This window comes from Schistocerca gregaria, chromosome 2 (genome assembly GCF_023897955.1).
Source record: "Schistocerca gregaria isolate iqSchGreg1 chromosome 2, iqSchGreg1.2, whole genome shotgun sequence".
NCBI lineage: Eukaryota > Metazoa > Arthropoda > Insecta > Orthoptera > Acrididae > Schistocerca > Schistocerca gregaria.
Window position 1 is genome coordinate 1,024,443,197 of NC_064921.1, and position 22,599 is coordinate 1,024,465,795.

Sequence of the window (22,599 nt, forward strand, 5' to 3'; positions counted from 1 at the left end):
GGTCCCAGGACGCTTCCCTGGTGAACACCTGATATCACTTCAGTTTTACTCGATGATTTGCCGTCTATTACTACGAACTGCGACCTTCCTGACAGGAAATCACGAATCCAGTCGCACAACTGAGACGATACCCCATAGCTCCGCAGCTTGATTAGAAGTCGCTTGTGAGGAATCAGGTGAAAGACAAATAAATCAGTAATACAGAGCTACAAAACAGTTTGTAAATACTCGCTTTATTGCTTCCATTACTTATATTTTCTTTCTTCTCACTGAAAAATTACATGTACAACCATTTATTTTAGTCACATTATTCTTTTCATAGTCACATTTTACCAATTAATATAAATTTTTGATGCTAGTTACTGAATCACAGTATACAGCACAGAAATGTAAATTTTGATTGTTATGGTCACAGCTATAGTTTTAAGCACATTATAAAAGGTCACCAGAAAAGGTAACTATTGGCATAAAACAATCTGTAATGTCAAAATCAGTTTTTATTTATGACTTGTTCTGAAGGAGCAAATTCTGATACTTCTGGAAAGAGTGACTATTAAACTATTTTCTCTTTTATTGAATTTAATAAAACCATCTTTATCAAAGAAAATGTTGAATTTCAAATGCAAAAACTTGATGGTTATTGTGAACTTGTGGGTGATTGTGAGCAATAGGTGAATCAGGCCGTTCCTTGCACAGTGTGTTCCATTCAAACAAATTAGAGGTAGAATGTTTCATTTAAACAAATTTGTTCAAAACTTCTTTTTTCAGACCAGTTATTTTCAAGGCTTGTTAATGTACCCCATCAGTTCTTGGCATAAGAAATCCTTATTTTCTGCTATAAAAAATCTGTCTACTGTTGTCAGACAACAGTTTCATCAAGTGTGTTCACAATAGATAAGTTGTTAATATCTATTGAGTCTGAGACATCCAATAAAGGCGTATTCTGTGAGCACATCACTGCAGTTTTACTGTTCCTTTGCTCGTCTGGTAGCAAATGTTGCTGAGAAGAGTACAAACTGCTTCCAAGGTCACTGAGTCTTGATGCTGAAGAAAAAAGTTCACACAATTAATATGCTATGAATCAATAAATTGTGAATGACTGAATTTCTGCTACAGTGAAATTCATGCTAAATACATTAACTATTTTTATCTGAGAATTTTTTTGTGTTGTTTTCATTTTTTTTATTTGAGTATCCCCTCTGGCTAAAACATTGTTGATGTAAATGATTATTGGTTAAATCAGTTAAATTGATGTTTCAGTGATAAAGATACTTATGGATAGTGCTGACTTGATGCCAGTTTTTGATATCCTGCAGACAGTTGATAGAGACTTCATAGATAAATGAAAACCACTCAACATTTTTCTCCAGTTTTTGTGTTTTCAGTAGATTTACTGCCCTAAACTTTACTTAGCTTTAACCCTGTGAACAACCAGATATTTTATGTTCATTTTTTTCATTCCCTACACATTATGTGATCAGATATCCAGACAGTGCAAAACAGAGTTTTATTGGACCACAGCATCAGATACCTCACAGAACACAAAATATCACCTATAATTGCTATGAAAGTTGAGAAATGACTGTTTGATGAAGCTAATGGACTTTCAGTATTTGACTGTGACTTTAAGCCACTACAGCTGGAGCCAAGAACAAAGAGTTTAGGCTCATTCTGTGCAACTACATCATTTATTCTCCAACAGCTAGTGAGCATTCTGTAGTGTTCTGAATGCTCTGTAGTAGATGTCATAGCCAGTGCAACCATTAAACTTCATCACATCAAGTTATTTAGTGAATTGTTATTACATTTGTTGTAAATTAATGTCACTGATGGTCATGGTAAGTGACAAATTCTACATAAGCAACTGAGAGGCATAATTTGTGTGATATACACATTCTACAGGCACAAAACACATTTACATGAGAACACATTTATGTGTGTACCATAACTGTCTCTTGAAACTGGCAGCGCTCCCCATCTACACCTCCACCTGTGTGAACCACCATAACTCATGCATCAGACTACAGTGTAATAAGCTACTGAAGGTTATTTTGAACATTTTAATCTTAATAAGATAAACTTCCTTAAAGAAAGTGACTGTTCAATGTTAGGTGTAGCACATGGCTTGTACAGCTGAGTGACGGCTCATGGGCTACCAACCACACTGAGAGATGGCAACCGGTAGATCTACAGTAGGATAATAAAACCTATGTCAGTCAACATGTAAGTATTTTTGGGATTACTGAATATATGGAAACTAATTAGCATATACAGTTGAAGGAGGGCAAAAATGGATAGTTAAGATAGGATCAGAATCTATGTTCTTCCATCAACTAATCAAAATTGGAGGGCAACTAGAAGTTTACCATTCAGAGTAAAAGCAAAAGGTAAAGCAGTAATTGTCTAATCATTGTCACCAGAATGTACAATGTGTTTGTAATGAAATATATACTGAAGAGCCAAAGAAACTGGTACACCTGCCTAATATCAAGTAGGGTCCCATGAGCACACAGGAGTGCCACAACACTATGTGGCATGGATTTGACAAATGTCTGAAGTAGTGCTGGAGGGAACTGACACCATGAATCCTGCAGGGCTGTTCATAAATCTGTATGAGCATGAGGGGGTGGAGATCTCTTCTGAACAGCACAATGCAAGGCATCGCAGATATGCTCAATAATGTTAATGTCTGAGGAGTTTAGTGGCCAGCAGAAGTGTTTAAACTCAGAAGAGTGTTCCCGGAGCCACTCTGTAGCAATTATAGATGTGTGGGGTGTCACATTGTCCTGCTGGAATTGGCCAAGTCCCTCAGAATGCACAATGGACATTAATGGATGCAGATGATCAAACAGGATTGTTAGGTATGTCTCACATGTCAGAGTCATGTCTAGACATATCACTCCAACTGCACATGCCTCACACCACTGCAGAGCCCCCGCCAGCTTGAACAATCCCCTGCTGACGTGCAGGGTCCATGGATTCATGGTTGTCTCCATGCCTGTACACATCTGTCCACTTGATACAATTTGAAATGAGACTCGTCTGACCAGGCAACATGTTTCCTATCATCAGCAGTCCAATGTTTGTGTTGAAAGGCCCAGGTAAGGCATAAAGCTTTGTCTTGTGCAGTCATCAAGGGTACACAAGTAGGCCTTCAGCTACAAAAGCCCATATTGATGATGTTTTGTTGATTGTTTCACATGCTGACACTTGTTGATGGCCCAGCATTGAAATCTGCAGCAATTTATGGAAGGGTTGCACTTCTGTGATGTTGAATGATTCTCTTCAGTCATCATTGGTCCTGTTCTTGCAGGATCTTTTTCCAGCTGCAGTGATATCGGAGATTTGATGTTTTACCAGATTCCTGATATTCATGATACACTTGTGAAATTGTCATATAGAAAAATCCCCACTTCATTGCTACCTCAGAGATGCTTTGTCCCATCACTCATGCGCCGACTATAACACCACGTTCAAACTCACTTAAATCTTGGTAATCTGTCATCGTAGCAGCAGTAATTGATTAACAACTGCATCAGATACTTGTTGCCTTATATAGGCATTGCCAACCGTAGCACCATATTCTGCCTGTTTACATATCTCTTTATTTGAATATGCATGCCTATACCACTTTCGTTGGTGCTTCAGTGTAGTACTTAGACCCTATTTTTCAATCACCAGATGCTTCTTTTATGTGTATTACTGAATGCTGATGCAAGAAAGATTAAATTTCATTTGCAGTTTTACAATTATATGAAATTAAAAATTTTTGTTGTAGAACAGCTTTTAAACAGTGTCATCCTTTTATTTGTGCTAAGTTAGGCACAATTTGGTCAGATCTCATCTCATTGCATGTAAAGAAAATTTAAACTTTGAAATATTGGCAGCAGAACTTTCAGGCAAAAATAGTAAGCTCGACAGATTAATCATTGCATATGTTGTTGTTGTTGTTGTGGTCTTCAGTCCTGAGACTGGTTTGATGCAGCTCTCCATGCTACTCTATCCTGTGCAAGCTTCTTCATCTCCCAGTACCTACTGCAGCCTACATCCTTCTGAATCTGGTTAGTGTATTCATCTCTTGGTCTCCCTCTACAATTTTTACCTTCCACGCTGCCCTCCAATACTAAATTGGTGATCCCTCGTTGTCTCAGAACATGTCCTAACAACCGATCCCTTCTTCTAGTCAAGTTGTGCCACAAGCTCCTCTTCTCCCCAATTCTATTCAATACCTCCTCATTAGTTATGTGATCTACCCATCTAATCTTCAGCATTCTTATGTAGCACCACATTTCGAAAGCTTCTATTCTCTTCATGTCTAAACTATTTATTGTCCACGTTTCATTTGCATACAAGGGTACACTCCATACAAATACTTTCAGAAACGACTTCCTGACATTTAAAACTATACTCGATGTTAACAAATTTTTCTTCTTCAGAAACGCTTTCCTTGCCATTGCCAGCCTACATTTTATATGCTCTCCTCTCTACTTCGACCATAATAATTTATTTTGCTCCCCAAATAACAAGGCCTTTAAATATGTCTGCTTGTGTGTGTGTGTGTGTGTGTGTGTGTGTGTGTGTGTGTGTGTGTGTGTGTGTGTGTGTGTGTGTGTGTGTGTGTGTTTTTTTATTCATTGTGCCTATCTCCTATCTACCGGCGCTTTCCCGCTTGGTAAGTCTTAAGTCTTGGAAAATATATTACCTTAGGGGGAAAAAAGGATAGGTATATACTCGCGCGCACACACACACACACACACACACACACACATATCCATCCATACATATACAGACACAAGCAGACATATTTAAAGGCAAAGAGTATGGGTAGAGATGTCAGTCGAGGCGGAAGAGCAGAGGTAAAGATGATGTTGAATGACAGGTGAGGTATGAGTGGCGGCAACTTGAAATTAGCGGAGATTGACGCCTGCTGTATAACGAGAAGAGAGGATATATTGAAGGGCAAGTTCCCATCTCCGGAGTTCGGATAGGTTGGTGTTGGTGGGAAGTATCCAGATAACCCGGACGGTGTAACACTGTGCCAAGATGTGCTGGCCGTGCACCAAGGCATGTTTAGCCACAGGGTGATCCTCATTACCAACAAACACTGCCATGCGAATGGACAGTTTGTTGCTGGTCATTCCCACATAGAAAGCGTCACAGTGTAGGCAGGTCAGTTGGTAAATAACGTGGGTGCTTTCACACGTGGCTCTGCCTTTGATCGTGTACACCTTCTGGGTTACAGGACTGGAGTAGGTGGTGGTGGGAGGGTGAATAGGACAGGTTTTACACTGGGGGCGGTTACAAGGGTAGGAGCCAGAGGATAGGGAAGGTGGTTTGGGGATTTCATAGGGATGAACCAAGAGGTTACGAAGGTTAGGTGGACGGCGGAAAGACACTCTGGTGGAGTGGGGAGGATTTTTCCCATGTGGAAATTTCTTTCTATTTTATATGGAAAAAAGAACACATTGACACCGGTGTGTCAGACCCACCATACTTGCTCCGGACACTGCGAGAGGGCTGTACAAACAATGATCACACGCACGGCACAGCGGACACACCAGGAACCGCGGTGTTGGCCGTCGAATGGCGCTAGCTGCGCAGCATTTGTGCACCGCCGCCGTCAGTGTCAGCCCATTTGCCGTGGCATACAGAGCTCCATCGCAGTCTTTAGTACTGGTAGCATGCCGTGACAGCGTGGACGTGAACCGTATGTGCAGTTGACGGACTTTGAGCGAGGGCGTATAGTGGGCATGCGGGAGGCCGGGTGGACGTACCGCCGAATTGCTCAACACGTGGGGCGTGAGGTCTCCACAGTACATCGATGTTGTCGCCAGTGGTCGGCGGAAGGTGCACGTGCCCGTCGACCTGGGACCGGACCGCAGCGACGCACCGGATGCACGCCAAGACCGTAGGATCCTACGCAGTGCTGTAGGGGACCGCACCGCCACTTCCCAGCAAATTAGAGACACTGTTGCTCCTGGGGTATTGGCGAGGACCATTCGCAACCATCTCCATGAAGCTGGGCTATGGTCCCGCACACCGTTAGGCCGTCTTCCGCTCACGCCCCAACATCGTGCAGCCCGCCTCCAGTGGTGTTGCGACAGGCGTGAATGGAGGGACGAATGGAGACGTGTCGTCTTCAGCGATGAGAGTCGCTTCTGCCTTGGTGCCAATGATGGTCGTATGCGTGTTTGGTGCCGTGCAGGTGAGCGCCACAATCAGGACTGCATACGACCGAGGCACACAGGGCCAACACCCGGCATCATGGTGTGGGGAGCGATCTCCTACACTGGCCGTACACCTCTGGTGATCGTCGAGGGGACACTGAATAGTGCACGGTACATCCAAACCGTCATCGAACCCGGCGTTCTACCATTTCTAGACCGGCAAGGGAACTTGCTGTTCCAACAGGACAATGCACGTCCGCATGTATCCCGTGCCACTCAACGTGCTCTAGAAGGTGTAAGTCAACTACCCTGGCCAGCAAGATCTCTGGATCTGTCCCCCATTGAGCATGTTTGGGACTGGATGAAGCGTCGTCTCACGCAGTCTGCACGTCCAGCACGAACGCTGGTCCAACTGAGGCGCCAGGTGGAAATGGCATGGCAAGCCGTTCCACAGGACTACATCCAGCATCTCTACAATCATCTCCATGGGAGAATAGCAGCCTGCATTGCTGTGAAAGGTGGATATACACTGTACTAGTGCCGACATTGTGCATGCTCTGTTGCCTGTGTCTATGTGCCTGTGGTTCTGTCAGTCTGATCATGTGGTGTATCTGACCCCAGGAATGTGTCAATAAAGTTTCCCCTTCCTGGGACAATGAATTCACGGAGTTCTTATTTCAATTTCCTGGAGTGTGTGTGTGTGTGTGTGTGTGTGTGTGTGTGTGTGTGTGTGTGTGTGTGTGTATGTGTGTATATATATATATATATATATATATATATATATATATATATATATATATATATATATATATATATTTTTTATTTTTTTTTTTTTTTTTTTTTTTTTTTTGTCGATGATGGGAATCAATGTCTACTGTCCGTGAGTAAAATTATGTCTAGACAGTAGTACCGAATCAGTCAACTATGACAACATCATTAAACTACTCAATGGTCATTATGATGATCAAATTCTTGTCACAGCAGCCATGTTTAAATTTTTTTCATGTCAAGCAGAAGCCTGCTCAAACACTAAAACACAGTGGATTGCCAAACTCAGAGGTCTCACAAGGCATTGGAAGTGTAAGTGTACTTGTGGAATCAATTAGAGTGATGTCATGTTACATGATTCAATCACACAGAATATATCAGATGCATACATTCATGCTGCAATTCTAAAACTAAAACATCCTGTTAAAAACAGTTCTGTCTGTTGTAGAATCTCAAACTATTGCTAACTTAACAGAGGTTGACTTTGAGGCTCCATGTATGTCTGTTGTCCATAGTGCACAAGTCACAGGGTCTAAAGTGTGTGAAAGAATTAAAGTGGTTAAAAATTGGATGCAGACAAAGAGGAAGCTTAGAAGTACAAACCATCAATTTTGTGGTACATGACACGTGCAACAAAATTCTGTGAGCAGATCTTGTTGTGAGTGCTTTTTGAATCATGACCAGAAAGCTTGATCTTATCATGGTGCAAAATGCCACCAGTTCAGATGGCAAGGTCACATTCAGACAATGTTTCTATGTGGCAACCTAGTCTCAGCAAATAGCCACGACTGGGTGAACGTGCAGCTGCCGCACAGCTGTCATTAGGTGTTTATGGTTGTGGCAAGGCCATTAACAGTGGCACAGGGCAAACCTATCACTTCTGCATTGCAAAATCTTCCATTGCAACATGTAGGCAGGGTAACAAACTTTTTGTTCCATTACAAGTGTAACAACAGACACTTATGTTATAGATTAACACTGGTTCTTCTGTTTCCCTAATTAATAAAGACACTTACGACAGAATTGATAACCCACTGCTACAACAACCTAGTTCTATTTTGTCTGCCTACAACAGATGAGAAATTCCAGTCCTTAGCGTGTGTGGTTTGCCTGCAACTTTTTATAGAGGGGGAAAATGTGTTTTGTTTCACGTACACAATTCTAGAAATAGTGGAAACATTTTTCAGTTAAGTTTATTTGATTTGTTCAACCTGTGCATGTGAGATAATGTGTTACAAATCAGCATGCTTCACACTAATGGTTGTGACTTGTGTAGTAAGTAAAAGGAACTGTTTGAAACAGGTTTAGGAAGAGCTAAAGAGTTTGAAGCATCCATTACAGTGAAGTACAATCTGGGGCCATGATTTTTTTGCACACAGCCTGTCCCAAGCAGTTTTTGTCAGTGTGCTAATTTTAAAGTAACGGTTAATCCTGTAACATTAAGCAGCTCCAGTCAGTCATGAGGAAGCTCACCTATTATATAAAATTTATTCATAATGTTGCACATATTGCTGCATTGCTAAACCAGCTGTGCTGCAAAACTGTTTCTTTTGTGTGATCCAAAGAATGCCAGAACATATGTTTTGATGTTTGATTCATTTTGATTCAGCTGAGCCTGTCATGATAACTGAGGATGCATCAAAAATTGCAATGCTGGGCTCTGATATTGTCCAATTACCAGTATGACTTTTTGCACAGGCTGACTACTCAGCATTTGAACACTGACTTGTTGCCTTGGTTACCAATTAGTGCTTGTTTCATTTGAGGAATAATATTTTCAAATTGATTCTCAGGATTTTGAAAATCTTAAAATTTTCCTCTTGGTTTTCAGTGTGTTGCCACACAGCAAGTGCTTCTGATGCAGCTCTTCAGGTTGTTTTGTAATATGTGTGCCATGGGTGGCCACACAGATTGGAAGTAATTCCCCAACCAATGGTGTGTCACTATTTATCACATTGTCACACACTACCCACACAGTCAGGTGTTCTGCTGTTGCATACAGAGAACAATGATGAGCATGTTGTGATTCCTCACTTCCTCCAGCAGGAATTTGTATTTTTTTTACTGTGAAAAGATCATTGGCATGTAATCCACACAAAAGTACTCACCTGATATTATTATACTTGGCAGGGCATGGATGCTCAGATTGAGCAAATGGCATCTTGTTTGTGCGGAACATCAATTAGTTCTACTACAATGTTGTTTTGAGTGGCCCTATCTGGATTGTGGCAACAGGTTCATATGAGTTTGTAGGTCCGTTCTGAAACACACAATGCCTGTTAGCGGCAGACACTTATAATAACTCCCCTTTTGTTGTCCATGACATCCACCACTACTGCAAGCACTGTTTCAGCTTCGTCTTCCATTTTTTGTCTTAAAGGTCTTCCAAAGATCATTGTTTCAGACAACAGACCACAGTGCATGTCAACCAATTTCCAAAAGTCATGTGCTGCAAATGGCATACACTATGTGACAACTGCAGCATTTGACCCACGGTCTAATGGTGAAGCTGAATGGTTCTCTCATACATTCAAAAGTCACATGGATAAATTCCATGCCTCCTGCACAAGGGAACAGGCACCAGAAATTTTCATCTCCTTTTACCGCTCCTTGCTGCCTAACAGGAAGTTGCCAGTCTTGCATCTTCTGTGGGTGCCACGATAGCAATCTGTTCTGCAAGGTCAGACAAAATTTCAGCCACAGGATGAAGTCTTCTACAAACTTCTTTGAAAGAAACAGTGCTGGGATCATGGAGTCATTACAAAAGCCACTGGACGTTCATTTTACATCGTCTAAGGCTCTGCAGGACTACTGCAGCACTGCCAAAACCTGCTGCAGTGCACTTCTGAGTATGTCACTGATTCTGCCACAGCATGTTTGTCCATGGACTCAGCATGTCACTGTGGTCCACACCAGTTGTCACTTCCATCTTTCTGCCATTCATGACTGGTACATCCACTGTGGCACCCACAAAGGATGCCACCCCTTCGCCACCAATGTCAGCACCAATCTCACAGCCTGAACCAATGTCCACGGTCACTCTGCCCATGGAAGGTCCTCATACTACACCAGAAGGTTAATTCAGTGTTCAACTGACCACAGCACTTGCTCCTCTGTATGTGGGCATGCAGCCTGTGTGGTTTTTCAGCCTGTGTTCCAGGTCACCCGCAAGGTGGATACCGGGGTGCGGTGCAGTCTGGGAACTGCCATCAGCTGCAGTTACACACCTTGTCTCCTCACCTGTGTCTGCATTCAGTAACACAGCCATACTCTCTCTCTCTCTCTCTCTCTCTCTCTCTCTCTCTCTCTCTCTCTCTCTCTCTCTGTCTACATGTATCCATCGTACACAACAACAGTGCAGTGGTATGGGAGGGCAATGGGGAGGGGGGGGGGGGGGGGGAGGAATGTGGTATTGTCCAAAGAATGGAGTGCCAGAGCAAGATGGGTACTTTGGAACGAAGCCACAGAAGAGTATAGTCCTCGCTTGCTGCATCGCCAGATGAGCAACGCCAGCGTAGCCATACCTCCTACGACATCCCTAGGCCGCTGCTATCAATGATCTACTTATTGCAGAGCACAAGAATGCTTGGCCCAGTTTGCAGTCAACAATCAATACAACAGCATTTGTCTTAGGTAGGCCACCAGTTAGTATCTTACGCATAATGCAAAGTTGAACATTGTCAGATATTCTTCAAGTGACGAGTCTTGTAAATCTGTCCATATCAAGTGATATTTTAGTATTCAGAGATAGTTCTAACGACTCGGAACACTCCTGTGGAAGTGAGTTGTACAAAGTTAAGTAAATCTTCATCTCTATAGTGTAATAAAGTGAACTAATATTTTATGTGTTGTATTTCCACTCAACCTCCTCCCTGAGCAAACCAAAGAACCCAACGTTGTGCCTGTGAGTCTATTTTCATACAGCACAACAGAAAATAACATGACAGATGAAGAAAGGACGTAAGAAGCAGTTTAGCACAGGCAAAGAGGGCATTTCTTGCCAAGAGACATCTGGTAATATCAAGCATTGTAAGAAATGTCTGAGAATATACACACACTGTATGGCATGGAAAAACTGGGAAAAAAGGAGAATCAAAGCATTTTAGATGTGGTGCTATAGAAGGATGTTGAAAATTATGTTGACTGAAAAAGTAAGGAAAGATGAGGTTGGCCACAGAATTGGTGAATTAAAGCAACATATGGCAAACACTGACAAGAACAAAGGGCATAATGATAGGACATGGGGGAAACATCGGGGAATAACTTATATGGTTCTAGAGGTATCTGTAGAGGGTAAAATATGCAAGGGGAGACACACACTGAAATATATCCTAGAAATAATTGAAGATGTAGGGTGCAAGTGGTACTTTGAAATGAACAGGTTGACAGTTACAATTCCCATCATTTACTGGGAAAAATTTTAACTTTTTTAGTCAGCAATGGTATTCCTAGTGATTATTTGGCTAAAGAACATTTCTTACACCTGTCTTTCCATCTATTATATATAAACTTGTGAGTTTTTAATTTTATCACTAGTAAGTCACCAAATGATTATGACTTTATACTTTTCTGACTTTTATATATATTGTCATTTTTCTTTATTTTTATTTCTGTATTGAACCAGAATCTCAACATCTGGGAAGAAAGGAATAGTCCCTAATAGAAGAGTAATGCACTATCTTGTTGTAGTGCCCTCAGTCAATGAGACCCAAGACAAAATCATATCATTGTGCGGTTGCAATTTTGCCCAAGACAACCATTATAGGAAAGATAAAGAAATTTTTTACTGTTGGAGATAAGAGACACTTATGAGTCTGAACAACATGTTGCAAACTTCATTGGCCCCTCTCTTTGCATTACCTTCATGATACAAAAAGAGCTCTGACTTGTAATGCTGTTTATGAACCAGAGTCAAAACCACATGATTCACTGACCTAAATTGTTTTTGTAATCATTGCATTTTTCTGTGGGCCTATATCTTCAACACAAGGCCTTGGACTATGAGTGGTTCCTATACATTTACACTGACTTTGGACAAGTCCATAAAGCCATGAAAATTATTACTAAAAATTCCAGACTAATTGTGCAATGAATGATTCATATATAAATGAACTGAATTTGATAAAATGGAATAAAATAGTAACCATAATGTAGATGTTAATTAATCAAACAAAAAATTCTTACATCCTAAAAGTTACAGGGAATTGTTCAAGCAAAGCTGCTGTACTAAACCACAAAATGTAAAGGAGGAGTTCACCTCACAACTAAGTAAAATAAGAGTCATAAGACTATTATATCATTTAGGTTTAAGTATAGCGATGCTAACAAGGAAATGTTTGTGAAATAGGTCTCCGATCCAGGCAGCAAAATGCATAGCAAGTGATCTATAAAAATAAACATAAAAGAAACACATTTGGCCAGTCCACTCTCAGATGACAAAGCCATTAAAGCTGGAAGTAAGTGAGAGGCACTACTACCAGCCACAAACAATATACTAAGAGATAGCTTTTGCTGGACTTGCATACTGTAGAAGTTAGTCAATGACTCAGTAGCTAAGTTCAGCAAATCTAGAGTAAAAAATTACTATGGCCCCTCAAATAATATTATAAAATGTACCAAAAAATAAGTAGATCCACTGATTAAAATAATTAATAAAATATTAAGTGAAGACAATTATGCAGAATGTTTGAAAATATCTGTAGCTAAACAGATTCTTAAGAAAACAGGCATACCATCTCTGGATAATTATCAATCTATTTCGCTTATACCTATAATATTGGAGATGATTACATAAATACATGAACCAATATTTTAAATCTAATAATATACTTACAATTAGCTCATCACAATGTAATAGATGGAGGACCATCCTTTCTACAGTCAAAGCAGTTGAGCTGTGTAGTAGTAAAAGTATTCAGTTGTTTTGAAAATAAAGAGATAATCTGTGCAACACCATTGGACCCATGTAGGTACCTCCATGATTGGATCCAAGGAAGGCATTTGATGTACTCTCTGACCAAAAATACCAGTATAGAGTAGGGGAGAATGCTCTATGCTTAAAATGCCTTAATGCAGACTTACTTGAAACAGGAAACAGTTACTGAAGATAAATAATCACAAGAGATTCTCTTTCATTTGCAAAGGATGTTTCTGGTGATTATTTATACGAATGATTTATCCTCAATTGTACAATGTTATACAGAGCACCATGCATATGACACAACACTCATTACATGCAATATCAACCTTAAAAATGTACATCACAGTATGCTGATAACAATGGATAAATATTTCAGGCTAATGTACTATATAAACGCGACAGTAAAACTAAAGATATTATGTTCAGTCTAATGGTCCAAGTCATTATAAGAAAACAGTCAAACCATAGGATTTTCTCTATTTTATATTAGCTAAGATACCCACTTGGGAAAATCTATGGGAGACTAACATATCTCAACTACTTGCTGTAAAAGCTGAGGGGATGTGTCAGTACAGAACTCCTGTTATATACATATTATGAACTCTTTCACTGCCATCTAAATTATGTTGTAACGCTTTAGACTCAAAATTAATGTTTAATGCAAAAGGGGGCTGTAAGATGCAGTGCAGGATTTAGCCCATGAGAACTATTTAGAAATTATTTTAAACAGCTTAATATAATGATGGTGTCTAGCCCATGAGTCTATAAGGGCCTTGTCTTTATTAAAGAAAACCTAAGCTGAAATCATTATAGGTACAGAAAGCTGGCTGAAGCCAGAGATAAATTCAGTCGAAATTTTTAAAAAGGCACAGACGGTGTTTAGAAAGGATAGATTGCAAGCAATCGATGGTGGCGTGTTTGTCGCTGTTAATAGTAGTTTATCCTGTAGTGAAGTAGAAGTGGATAGTTCCTGTGAAATATTATGGGTGGAGGCTACACTCAACAACTGAGCTAGGTTAATAATTGGCTCCTTTTACCGGCCTCCCGACTTTGCAGCATTAGTGGCAGAACAACTGAGAGAAAATTTGGAATACATTTCACATAAATTTTCTCAGCATATTATAGTCTTAGGTGGAGATTTCAATTTACCAGATATAGACTGGGACACTCAGAAGTTTAGGACGGGTGGTAGGGACAGAGCATCGAGTGACATTACACTGAGTGTACTATCCAAAAATTACCTCGAGCAATTAAATAGAGAACTGACTCGTGGAGATAACATGTTGGACCTACTGATAACAAATAGACCCGAACTTTTCGACTCTGTAAGTGCAGAACAGGGAATCAGTGATCATAACGCCGTTGCAGCATCCCTGAATATGGAAGTTAATAGGAAAACAAAAAAAGGGAGGAAGGTTTATCTGTTTAGCAAGAGTAATAGAAGGCAGATTTCAGACTACCTAACAGATCAAAACGAAAATTTCTGTTCCGACACTGACAATGTTGAGTGTTTATGGAAAAAGTTTAAGGCAATTGTAATAGGTGTTTTAAACAGGTACGTGCCGAGTAAAACTGTGAGGGACGGGAAAAACCCACCGTGGTTCAACAACAAAGTTAGGAAACTACTGCGGAAGCAAAGAGAGCTTCACTCCAAGTTTAAATGCAGCCGAAACCTCTCAGAAAAACAGAAGCTAAAAGATGTCAAAGTTAGCGTAAGGAGGGCTATGTGTGAAGCGTTCAGGGAATTCGAAAGTAAAATTCTATGTACCGACTTGACAGAAAATCCTAGGAAGATCTGGTCTTACATTAAATCAGTAATTGGCTCAAAACAGCATATCCAGACATTCTGGGATGATGATGGCATTGAAACAGAGGTTGACAGACAGAATACCAATTCGATTCTACACGGAGTACGTGAAAGAACTTGCCCCCCTTCTAACAGCCGTGTACCGCAAGTCTCTAGAGGAACGGAAGGTTCCAAATGATTGGAAAAGAGCACAGGTAGTCCCATTCTTCAAGAAGGGTTGTCGAGCAGATGCGCAAAACTATAGACCTATATCTCTGATGTCAATCTGCTGTAGAATTTTAGAACGTGGTTTTTGCTCATGTCGTTTTTGGAAACCCAGAATCTACTCTGTAGGAATCAACATGGATTCTGGAAACAGCGATCGTGTGAGACCCAACTCGCTTTATTTGTTCATGAGACCCAGAAAATATTAGATACAGGTTCCCAGGTAGATGCTATTTTCCTTGACTTCCAGAAGATGTTCGATACAGTTCTGCACTGTCGCCTGATAAACAAAGAGCCTACGGAATATCAGACCAGCTGTGTGGCTGGATTGAAGAGTTTTTAGCAAACAGAACACAGCATGTTGTTATCAATGGAGAGACGTCTACAGACATTAAAGTAACCTGTGGTGAGCCACAGGGGAGTGTTATCAGACCATTGCTTTTCACAATATATATAAATGACCTAGTAGATAGTGTCGGAAGTTCCATGCGGCTTTTCGCGGATAATGCTGTAGTATACAGAGAAGTTGCAGCATTAAAAAATTGTAGCGAAATGCAGGAAGATCTGCAGCGGATAGGCATTTGGTGCAGGGAGTGGCAACTGACCGTTAACATAGACAAATGTAATGTATTGCAAATACATAGAAAGAAGGATCCTTTATTGTATGATTATATGATAGCGGAACAAAGACTGGTAGCAGTTACTTCTGTAAAATATCTGGGAGCATGCGTGCAGAACGATTTGAAGTGGAATGATCATATAAAATTAATTGTTGGTAAGGTGGGTACTCTCATTGGGAGAGTCCGTAGAAAATGTAGCCCATCAATAAAGGAGGTGGCTTACAAAACACTCGTTCGACCCATACTTGAGTATTGCTCATCAGTGTGGGATCCGTACCAGATCGGGTTGACGGAAGAGATAGACAAGATCCAAAGAAGAGCGGCACGTTTCGTCACAGGGTTATTTGGTAACCGTGATAGCGTTACGGAGATGTTTAGCAAACTCAAGTGGCAGACTCTGCAAGAGAGGCGCTCTGCATCACGGTGTAGCTTGCTCGCCAGGTTTCGAGAGGGTGCATTTCTGGATGAGGTATCAAATATATTGCTTCCTTCTACTTATACCTCCCGAGGAGATCAAGAATGTAAAATTAGAGAGGTTCGAGCGCGCACGGAGGCTTTCAGACAGTTGTTCTTCCCACGAACCATACGTGACTGGAACAGAAAAGGGAGGTAATGACAGTGGCACGTAAAGTGCCCTCTGCCACACACTGTTGGGTAGCTTGCGGCGTATAAATGTAGATGTAGATGTAGAAGTATGACCAAAGGAGGTCAATCAATGACACAATAACTGGCCATACAATTAACATGGCATATGCTAGGCTAGCGAAAACCCATGTTGTGGGTGCAGGTCCACATTTTGACTTCTTCCACTGTTATTTAAGTTAAGCTGTAATTCTTTATGCTTAAAATTATTTTGTGTGTGTGTGTGTGTGTGTGTGTGTGTGTGTGTGTGTGTGTGTGTGTGTGTGTGTGTGTATTGATTACTTTGTTATCAACCCCTTTGTTATCACAATTAAATAAATTACATTATCAAAAAGTAAATAGGGATTTTAACATGTGAGTATTTTTTATGCATACAAAGAATAACTCTAGAAGTGGAACAGACATATTGACACACACCTTGTTCAAACTAAGTATGCTACAGTGCAAGCAACTGTTCTCTGATGTCAGCAGGGCTGTGCACAGTATTAGGCTCACTGGTCACCCGGCGAAGGGAAGGATTCATAGGTACACTCAACGCATTATCTGTTGCCAAACAAACAATAATACACAAAACACACATTAGTGATGGAAGAGCAACATAACTTACTTGAGTGCATAAGCAGGACAGTACATACACAGGAACACAAAGTTACAAACATAAGTATAATCTGAAACTTGATGCAATATTAAATGCTACATTAACTGCATTTAAATTTTTAAGTAAGCAGAAAGCAATTTACACTTTATATAACCACAGTAAGCAAGTTGAAACAATGTTAGATATGATGAAGAAATATAATATGTTGTGTTTCACGTTTTGTAAACATATTAACATGTTTGAGATGCAGATTCTACAAATGTGTGTACAGAGTCATTTTATATGGAAAACTTCAAAAAACGACCAAGAACAACACTCAAAGTACCTTCTTTTTAAAAAAGTTTATAAGTGTTCCATGTATCTACCCTTCATCACATGGCACATGTCTAATAAATAGTCCTGTTCTGCTCATATCCAGAAATGCAGATGGTGCAATTTGTCACTATAGCTTATGGCTTGCAGGAGCTGCAATTTGTATGGCTTCACTGTAAGCTGCTTACAAAGGGTTTTCCATCATAAAGGTGTAATTGCTACAACACCAGCACTCCCCACACTGTGTTCTTTGAAGTATGCATCTCACATGCATGGTAACAGACACTCACTGATGAATTTTCTCTTACATAATCCAACATCATTTCCTCAAATTCTACTGTGTGAATAATTCTTTGTCAAGAACCTTAGCAAGCTCTGTATAGCTTGAAGAAATCATGTTATACCCATGAGTTTTTTTATCAGGGTTATATTTGTCGGAAACCCTAACTTATAGTCATCAGTGCCACCACAGGCACTCTTATGTATAATTTTAGCTGCTTTCTGGGTAACTATCTACAAACAGTACTGTTTTTTACAGGGACCCCATCAAGCCTTGGGGAAAGGTTTCTGGCAAGGGAAAGTCTTCCCTTCAGAATTAGGTTGGTTGGTTGAGTGGGATGGAGGGGGGGAGGGGGGGGGGGGAAGAGACCAAATTGCTGGGTCATCAGTCCCTCAGAATTAAGCATGTGGTTTTATGAACAGCTGTAGTCAGCTTGTGTCCCTTACACACCTGAGTAAGCACATCATTCATCTTTTCCACAAGTCTCGCCCTAGTGTCTGAAGATACAACTACTAAGTTGTCACCTGCATGTGCTACAACACATTTTGGTAATCTTTTTGATTACCTTGCTCTGCCCTGCAAGCCACTGGATGCTACATCCACTATAATAATCTACAAAGCTCTCATACAGACATTTGGGGACCCTGAGAGCTTGGAGGGGTGCAAACACTGCAGTCCACCAAAGGCTACTGAATGCGCCTGCATTGTCAATTATTAGTGTGACTGCATACTCTGTTGTCGAATTTCCTACAATCTGAAGAGCTATATTAACCACACCATCTATAGACTTCCATTTAAATCCATATTGATACTGACTTAGACCCAAGAGCTTCCTGTGCACCTGCAATTGGTCACAGAGCAGATGTTCCTGAACTTTAGCCAAGACATTTAATAATGAAATAGATCTATAACTTTTTGTTGAAGCTGGGTCTATATTCATTTTCTTTTTAATCGCTACCTCTCTAGCAGTTTTTTATATCGTTGGAATCCTACCTATCTGCAATGGCTCATTTAGAAATGCTGACAGATATGGCACTACAAGTGGACCTACCATCCACAAGACCTCAGGGCTGACACCACCTGGACCAGCTGCCTTATCAGTTCTGAGCTCGGAAATTGCTAGCAATAGCAACTTCTTCATGAGAGAAATGTATAACCAACATCTGATTGTCGTATTTATTAAATAGTTCACTTCTAAGTTGAGTGTGTATCTCAGTATCTGTGTTTGTGTTATTATCTGGAAGTAGGGTGGTTAGCAGATATTCTGCTGACTCCCCCATCCAGTTGTCACTGAGCCATCCTGTTTACAAATTATGGACATGACAGTAGGTCCCTTGGGCTTCTCAGTCAATAATGTATACAGTTTTCCCATTCAGTTAACTTCCTGAAGCAATGTTTGTAGCATGTCTTAATTCCTCAGTATTTATGGAGCCTTGCAGTGTGCTCTGATTGCCCTAAAGCATGTTGATAAGCTCTTCTTGATCTTATATTTCACCTCAATGTGGAAAGCTCTGGGCTTCTGGGGACTGTAGCCTGACTGTTTACCTTTTCATTAGGGATATAAATGTCCTGTGTGCTTTTCAAGAGCTCAGTTAGTACTGTGCACCCAGGTCTACATGTAGCAGAAGCTATTCCATTGGAAATGATGCAAAGTAAGCAAATCATCCATCCCAGTCCATTTTCCTGATGTCTAAACCAATCATGCTTTCCTCTGATTGTCTCCCTTATCTCTTAAGACACAACATTTGCTCCTCATAAAGACAAAGTGCCATAATGCACAAAGAAAGAAAAAGTAGGTGGCTGACTCAGTCTCTCAGCCAACAATCCTTTATGGCTTTAGCTTTACCTCAACTTGTAGTGAAAATGTGGACAAGAAAACTATGATGCACATTATAGTAAATTTCTCTGATAATCTAAATACTTTTATACACACATCAAAAAAGGCTTTGCATCACCCCAGTTCCCAGAACTCCTGAAGATACTGTTTCACAGACACAGTCTCTTTGACTGTCCAGAGATGTCACCAAACCCGCCCAAAGATGTAAACAATTATTTATGAGCAGCACCTATTAGATGGAGGGGGTCCAAGAGCTAATCAGTTCCAGTCATTCCACCAGGAAGGAGGGACACGGCTTATGTTGTCTGCAGTTCAGCAATGCCTAGACGGTCAATACCATAATTCGATCATGTCCGCATTGTTACTTTGTGCCAGGAAGGGAAATGTCCAGGTGTCTCGGAGTGAACCAAAGTGATATTGTTCAGACATGGAGGAGATACAAAGAGACAGGAACTGTCGATGACATGCCTCACTCAGGCCGCTCAAGGACTACTAGTGCAGTGGATGACCACTACCTACAGATTATGGCTCGGAGGAAACCTGACAGCAATGCCACCATGATGAATGATGCTTTTCATGCAGCCACAGGACATCATTTTATAACTCAAACTGTGTGAAATAGGCTGCATGATGTGCAACTTCACTCCCGGCATCCATGGTGAGGTCCATCTTTGCGACTAAGACACCATGCAGCATGGTGCAGATGGGCCTAACAACATGCTGAATGGACCGCTCAGGATTGGCATTACATTCTCATCACCGATGAGTGTCGCATATGCCTTCAACCAGACAATCGTTGGAGACGTGTTTGGAAGCAACCTGGTCAGGCTGAACGCCTTATACATACTGTCCAGTGAGTGCAACAAGGTGGAGGTTCCCTCCTGTTTTGGGGTGGCATTATGTGCGGCCCACATATGCCACTGGTGGTCATGGAAGGCGCCATACTGGCTGTATGATATATGAATGCCATCCTCCCACCAATAGTGCAACCATATCGGCAGCATATTGGTGGTCTTCATGGATAACAATTCGCACCCTCATTAGGCATATCCTTTGAATGACTTCCTTCAGGATAATGACATCACTCGACTGGAGTGACTAGCATGTTCTCCAGACATGAACCCTATCAAACATGCCTGGGATAGATTGAAAGGGCTGTTTATGGATGACGTGACCCACCAACCACTCTGAGCGATCTACGCCGAATCACCATTGAGAAGTGGGACAATTTGAACCAACAGTGCCTTGATGAACTTGAGGATAGTATGCCACAATGAATACAGGCATGTTTCAATGAAAGAGGATGTGCTACTGGGTGCTAGAGGTACTGATGTGTATGGCAATCTGGACCACCAACTCCGAAGGTTTTGGTGTATGGTGGTATAACATGCAATGTGTGGTTTCCATGAGCAATAAAAAGTGAGAAAATGATGCTTATGTTGATCTCTATTTCAATTTTCTGTACAGGTTTCGAGAACTCTCAGAACCGAGGTGATGCAAAACTATTTTTTATGTGTGTATGAGGGGTGTTCAAAAGATAAGGTATAAAACAACACTGCAGGTATAATTGAAGCTATTATGTAAAACTAATCACCAGAGGCCTGAGCACAACTATTGCACTGTGGAACAAGGTGAAGGATCCCCTGTTCGGAGACTTCCTGTGGCTGTGACAGGAGCCAATCTTCCACTGTATCCTTCAGTTAATCATTTGAGTTGAGGCACTTTCCTTTGAGGTGTTGTTTTAGTGGACCAAACACATGGAAGTTGTAGCGTGATGTGTCAGGCTGTAAGGCTCAAGCTGCTCCCACTTGAACTTGGCTGTTAGACTTTGTGAGACACTGTAGAGGTGAGGACACGCATTATCACAGAGCAGAATCACTCCCTCCATGAGCATCCCAGGTGTTTGCTGTTGATGGACATGTGTAGACTGATTAGTGTCTCACATTATGTGTCACTGTTAATGATTTTACTGTGCTCAAGGAATTCAGTAACCTTGTATGTCAAAAATGACAGTGAGCATCCTTGCCTGCTGAGGGGAGTTCTTTAGGGGGAGGGAACAACACTACATTCATGTCCCTAGTTGTCTCACTATATTATCCAAAGCAGAATACGCAAATTTCATCTGGTTTGGTTGTTATGATGTTTTGAATCTTTTCGTTTGATCACTCTATATAGACTTGTTCACTGGCAGCAGAACTGGGGTTATACAGAGTAAAGTTGTTTTTCCTTGATGACTTGGTGTGTAAAAACATTCTACCAAAAAGGAAATTCACTTGAAAAAACAAAAATTACAAGGAGACAGACTGGCTGGCAAATACTTACCTTCAAAATAAGAAATTCCATATACAGCTGATGGACACATTTAAAAGCAGGAAAAACAGTTATAAATAGGCAAAGGTCCCGAGTTCGAGTCTTGGTCCCACACACAGTTTTAATCTGCCAGGAAGTTTCATATCAGCGCACACTTCGCTGCAGAGTGAAAATCTCATTCTGGAAACATCCCCAAGGCTGTGGCTAAGCCATGTCTCCGCAATATCCTTTCTTTCAGGAGTGCTAGTCTTGCATGTTTCGCAGGGGAGCTACTGTAAAGTTTGGAAGGTAGGGGACAAGGTACTGGCGGAAGTAAAGCTGTGAGGACGGGGCGTGAGCCGTGCTTGGGTAGCTCAGTTGGTAGAGCACTTGCCTGTGAGTCTCAGTCTCGCACACAGTTTTAATCTGCCAGGAAGTTTCAGTTATTTCTTGGCTTTCTTAGATGAGAAGATCATACCTGAAGAATGAATGAACAGCTCTGGGTGGTAGGCAGTAATTTTTATCTATTTTTAAATGTTTGTTTACAGAACTCAGAATTTCAGCTTCTTGTATATAAACTTTGCCTTTTTTCTTCATACTATACTTATTCCAGATCTGGATGACAAAATGTCACAGAAAATGCAGTCTTAATAAAATTATTCTGATATAGTTCTTACTTGTTCCACATGTCATAAAATTCTTTATACATAATCTCACTTAAAAGTAAGAACGAAAACTAAGGCATCAATATTAAAAAGAAAATTTATATTTAATTTTTATACTGAAAAGAAAGCTTTTATTTTGATCTATTGAAATGAGCGATTGCCTTTTTCCATTTCTACTTATTGCTGTCATCCTGGAATTATTGCTTTTGTGAAACTAAATTATTAGTAATTATTGAAGAGCATCAGTTTTTTATTATTTTTAAAGTAATTTTCATATCCTCTCCACATTCATTAAGCTGCAAATTCCTCGAGTACTATCAGGTAAGATAGTTGGGGGTGAACAAAGGCAAAAATTTTCTGGAATTTTTTTCTGGAACTTAAGACATAACAAAGAATTTTTAGCATGAAGCAGACTGAACTGAAATATTCTGAAACTCTCTCTCTCTCTCTCTCTCTCTCTCTCTCTCTCTCTCTCTCTCTCTCTCTCTCT

The 22,599-nt window shown here is 40.7% G+C and overlaps 1 protein-coding gene across 5 annotated transcripts in view; it reads right to left on the bottom strand.

Moving 5' to 3' along the window:
* Window positions 1–214: 214 nt before the first annotated feature.
* Window positions 215–22,599, bottom strand: part of LOC126335538 (G protein-activated inward rectifier potassium channel 3-like) — a 221,418-nt gene continuing 199,033 nt past the window's right edge. For 3 of the 5 annotated variants that reach the window (XM_049998918.1, XM_049998914.1, XM_049998915.1), the window contains one exon: window positions 215–1,044. In XM_049998918.1, the coding sequence (XP_049854875.1) occupies window positions 860–1,044 (185 nt within the window). In that variant the 3' untranslated portion in view covers window positions 215–859. Of the gene's footprint in view, window positions 1,045–16,551; window positions 16,672–22,599 lie in introns of those variants that run through there. The other 2 variants (XM_049998920.1, XM_049998916.1) reach the window with 1 other exon arrangement.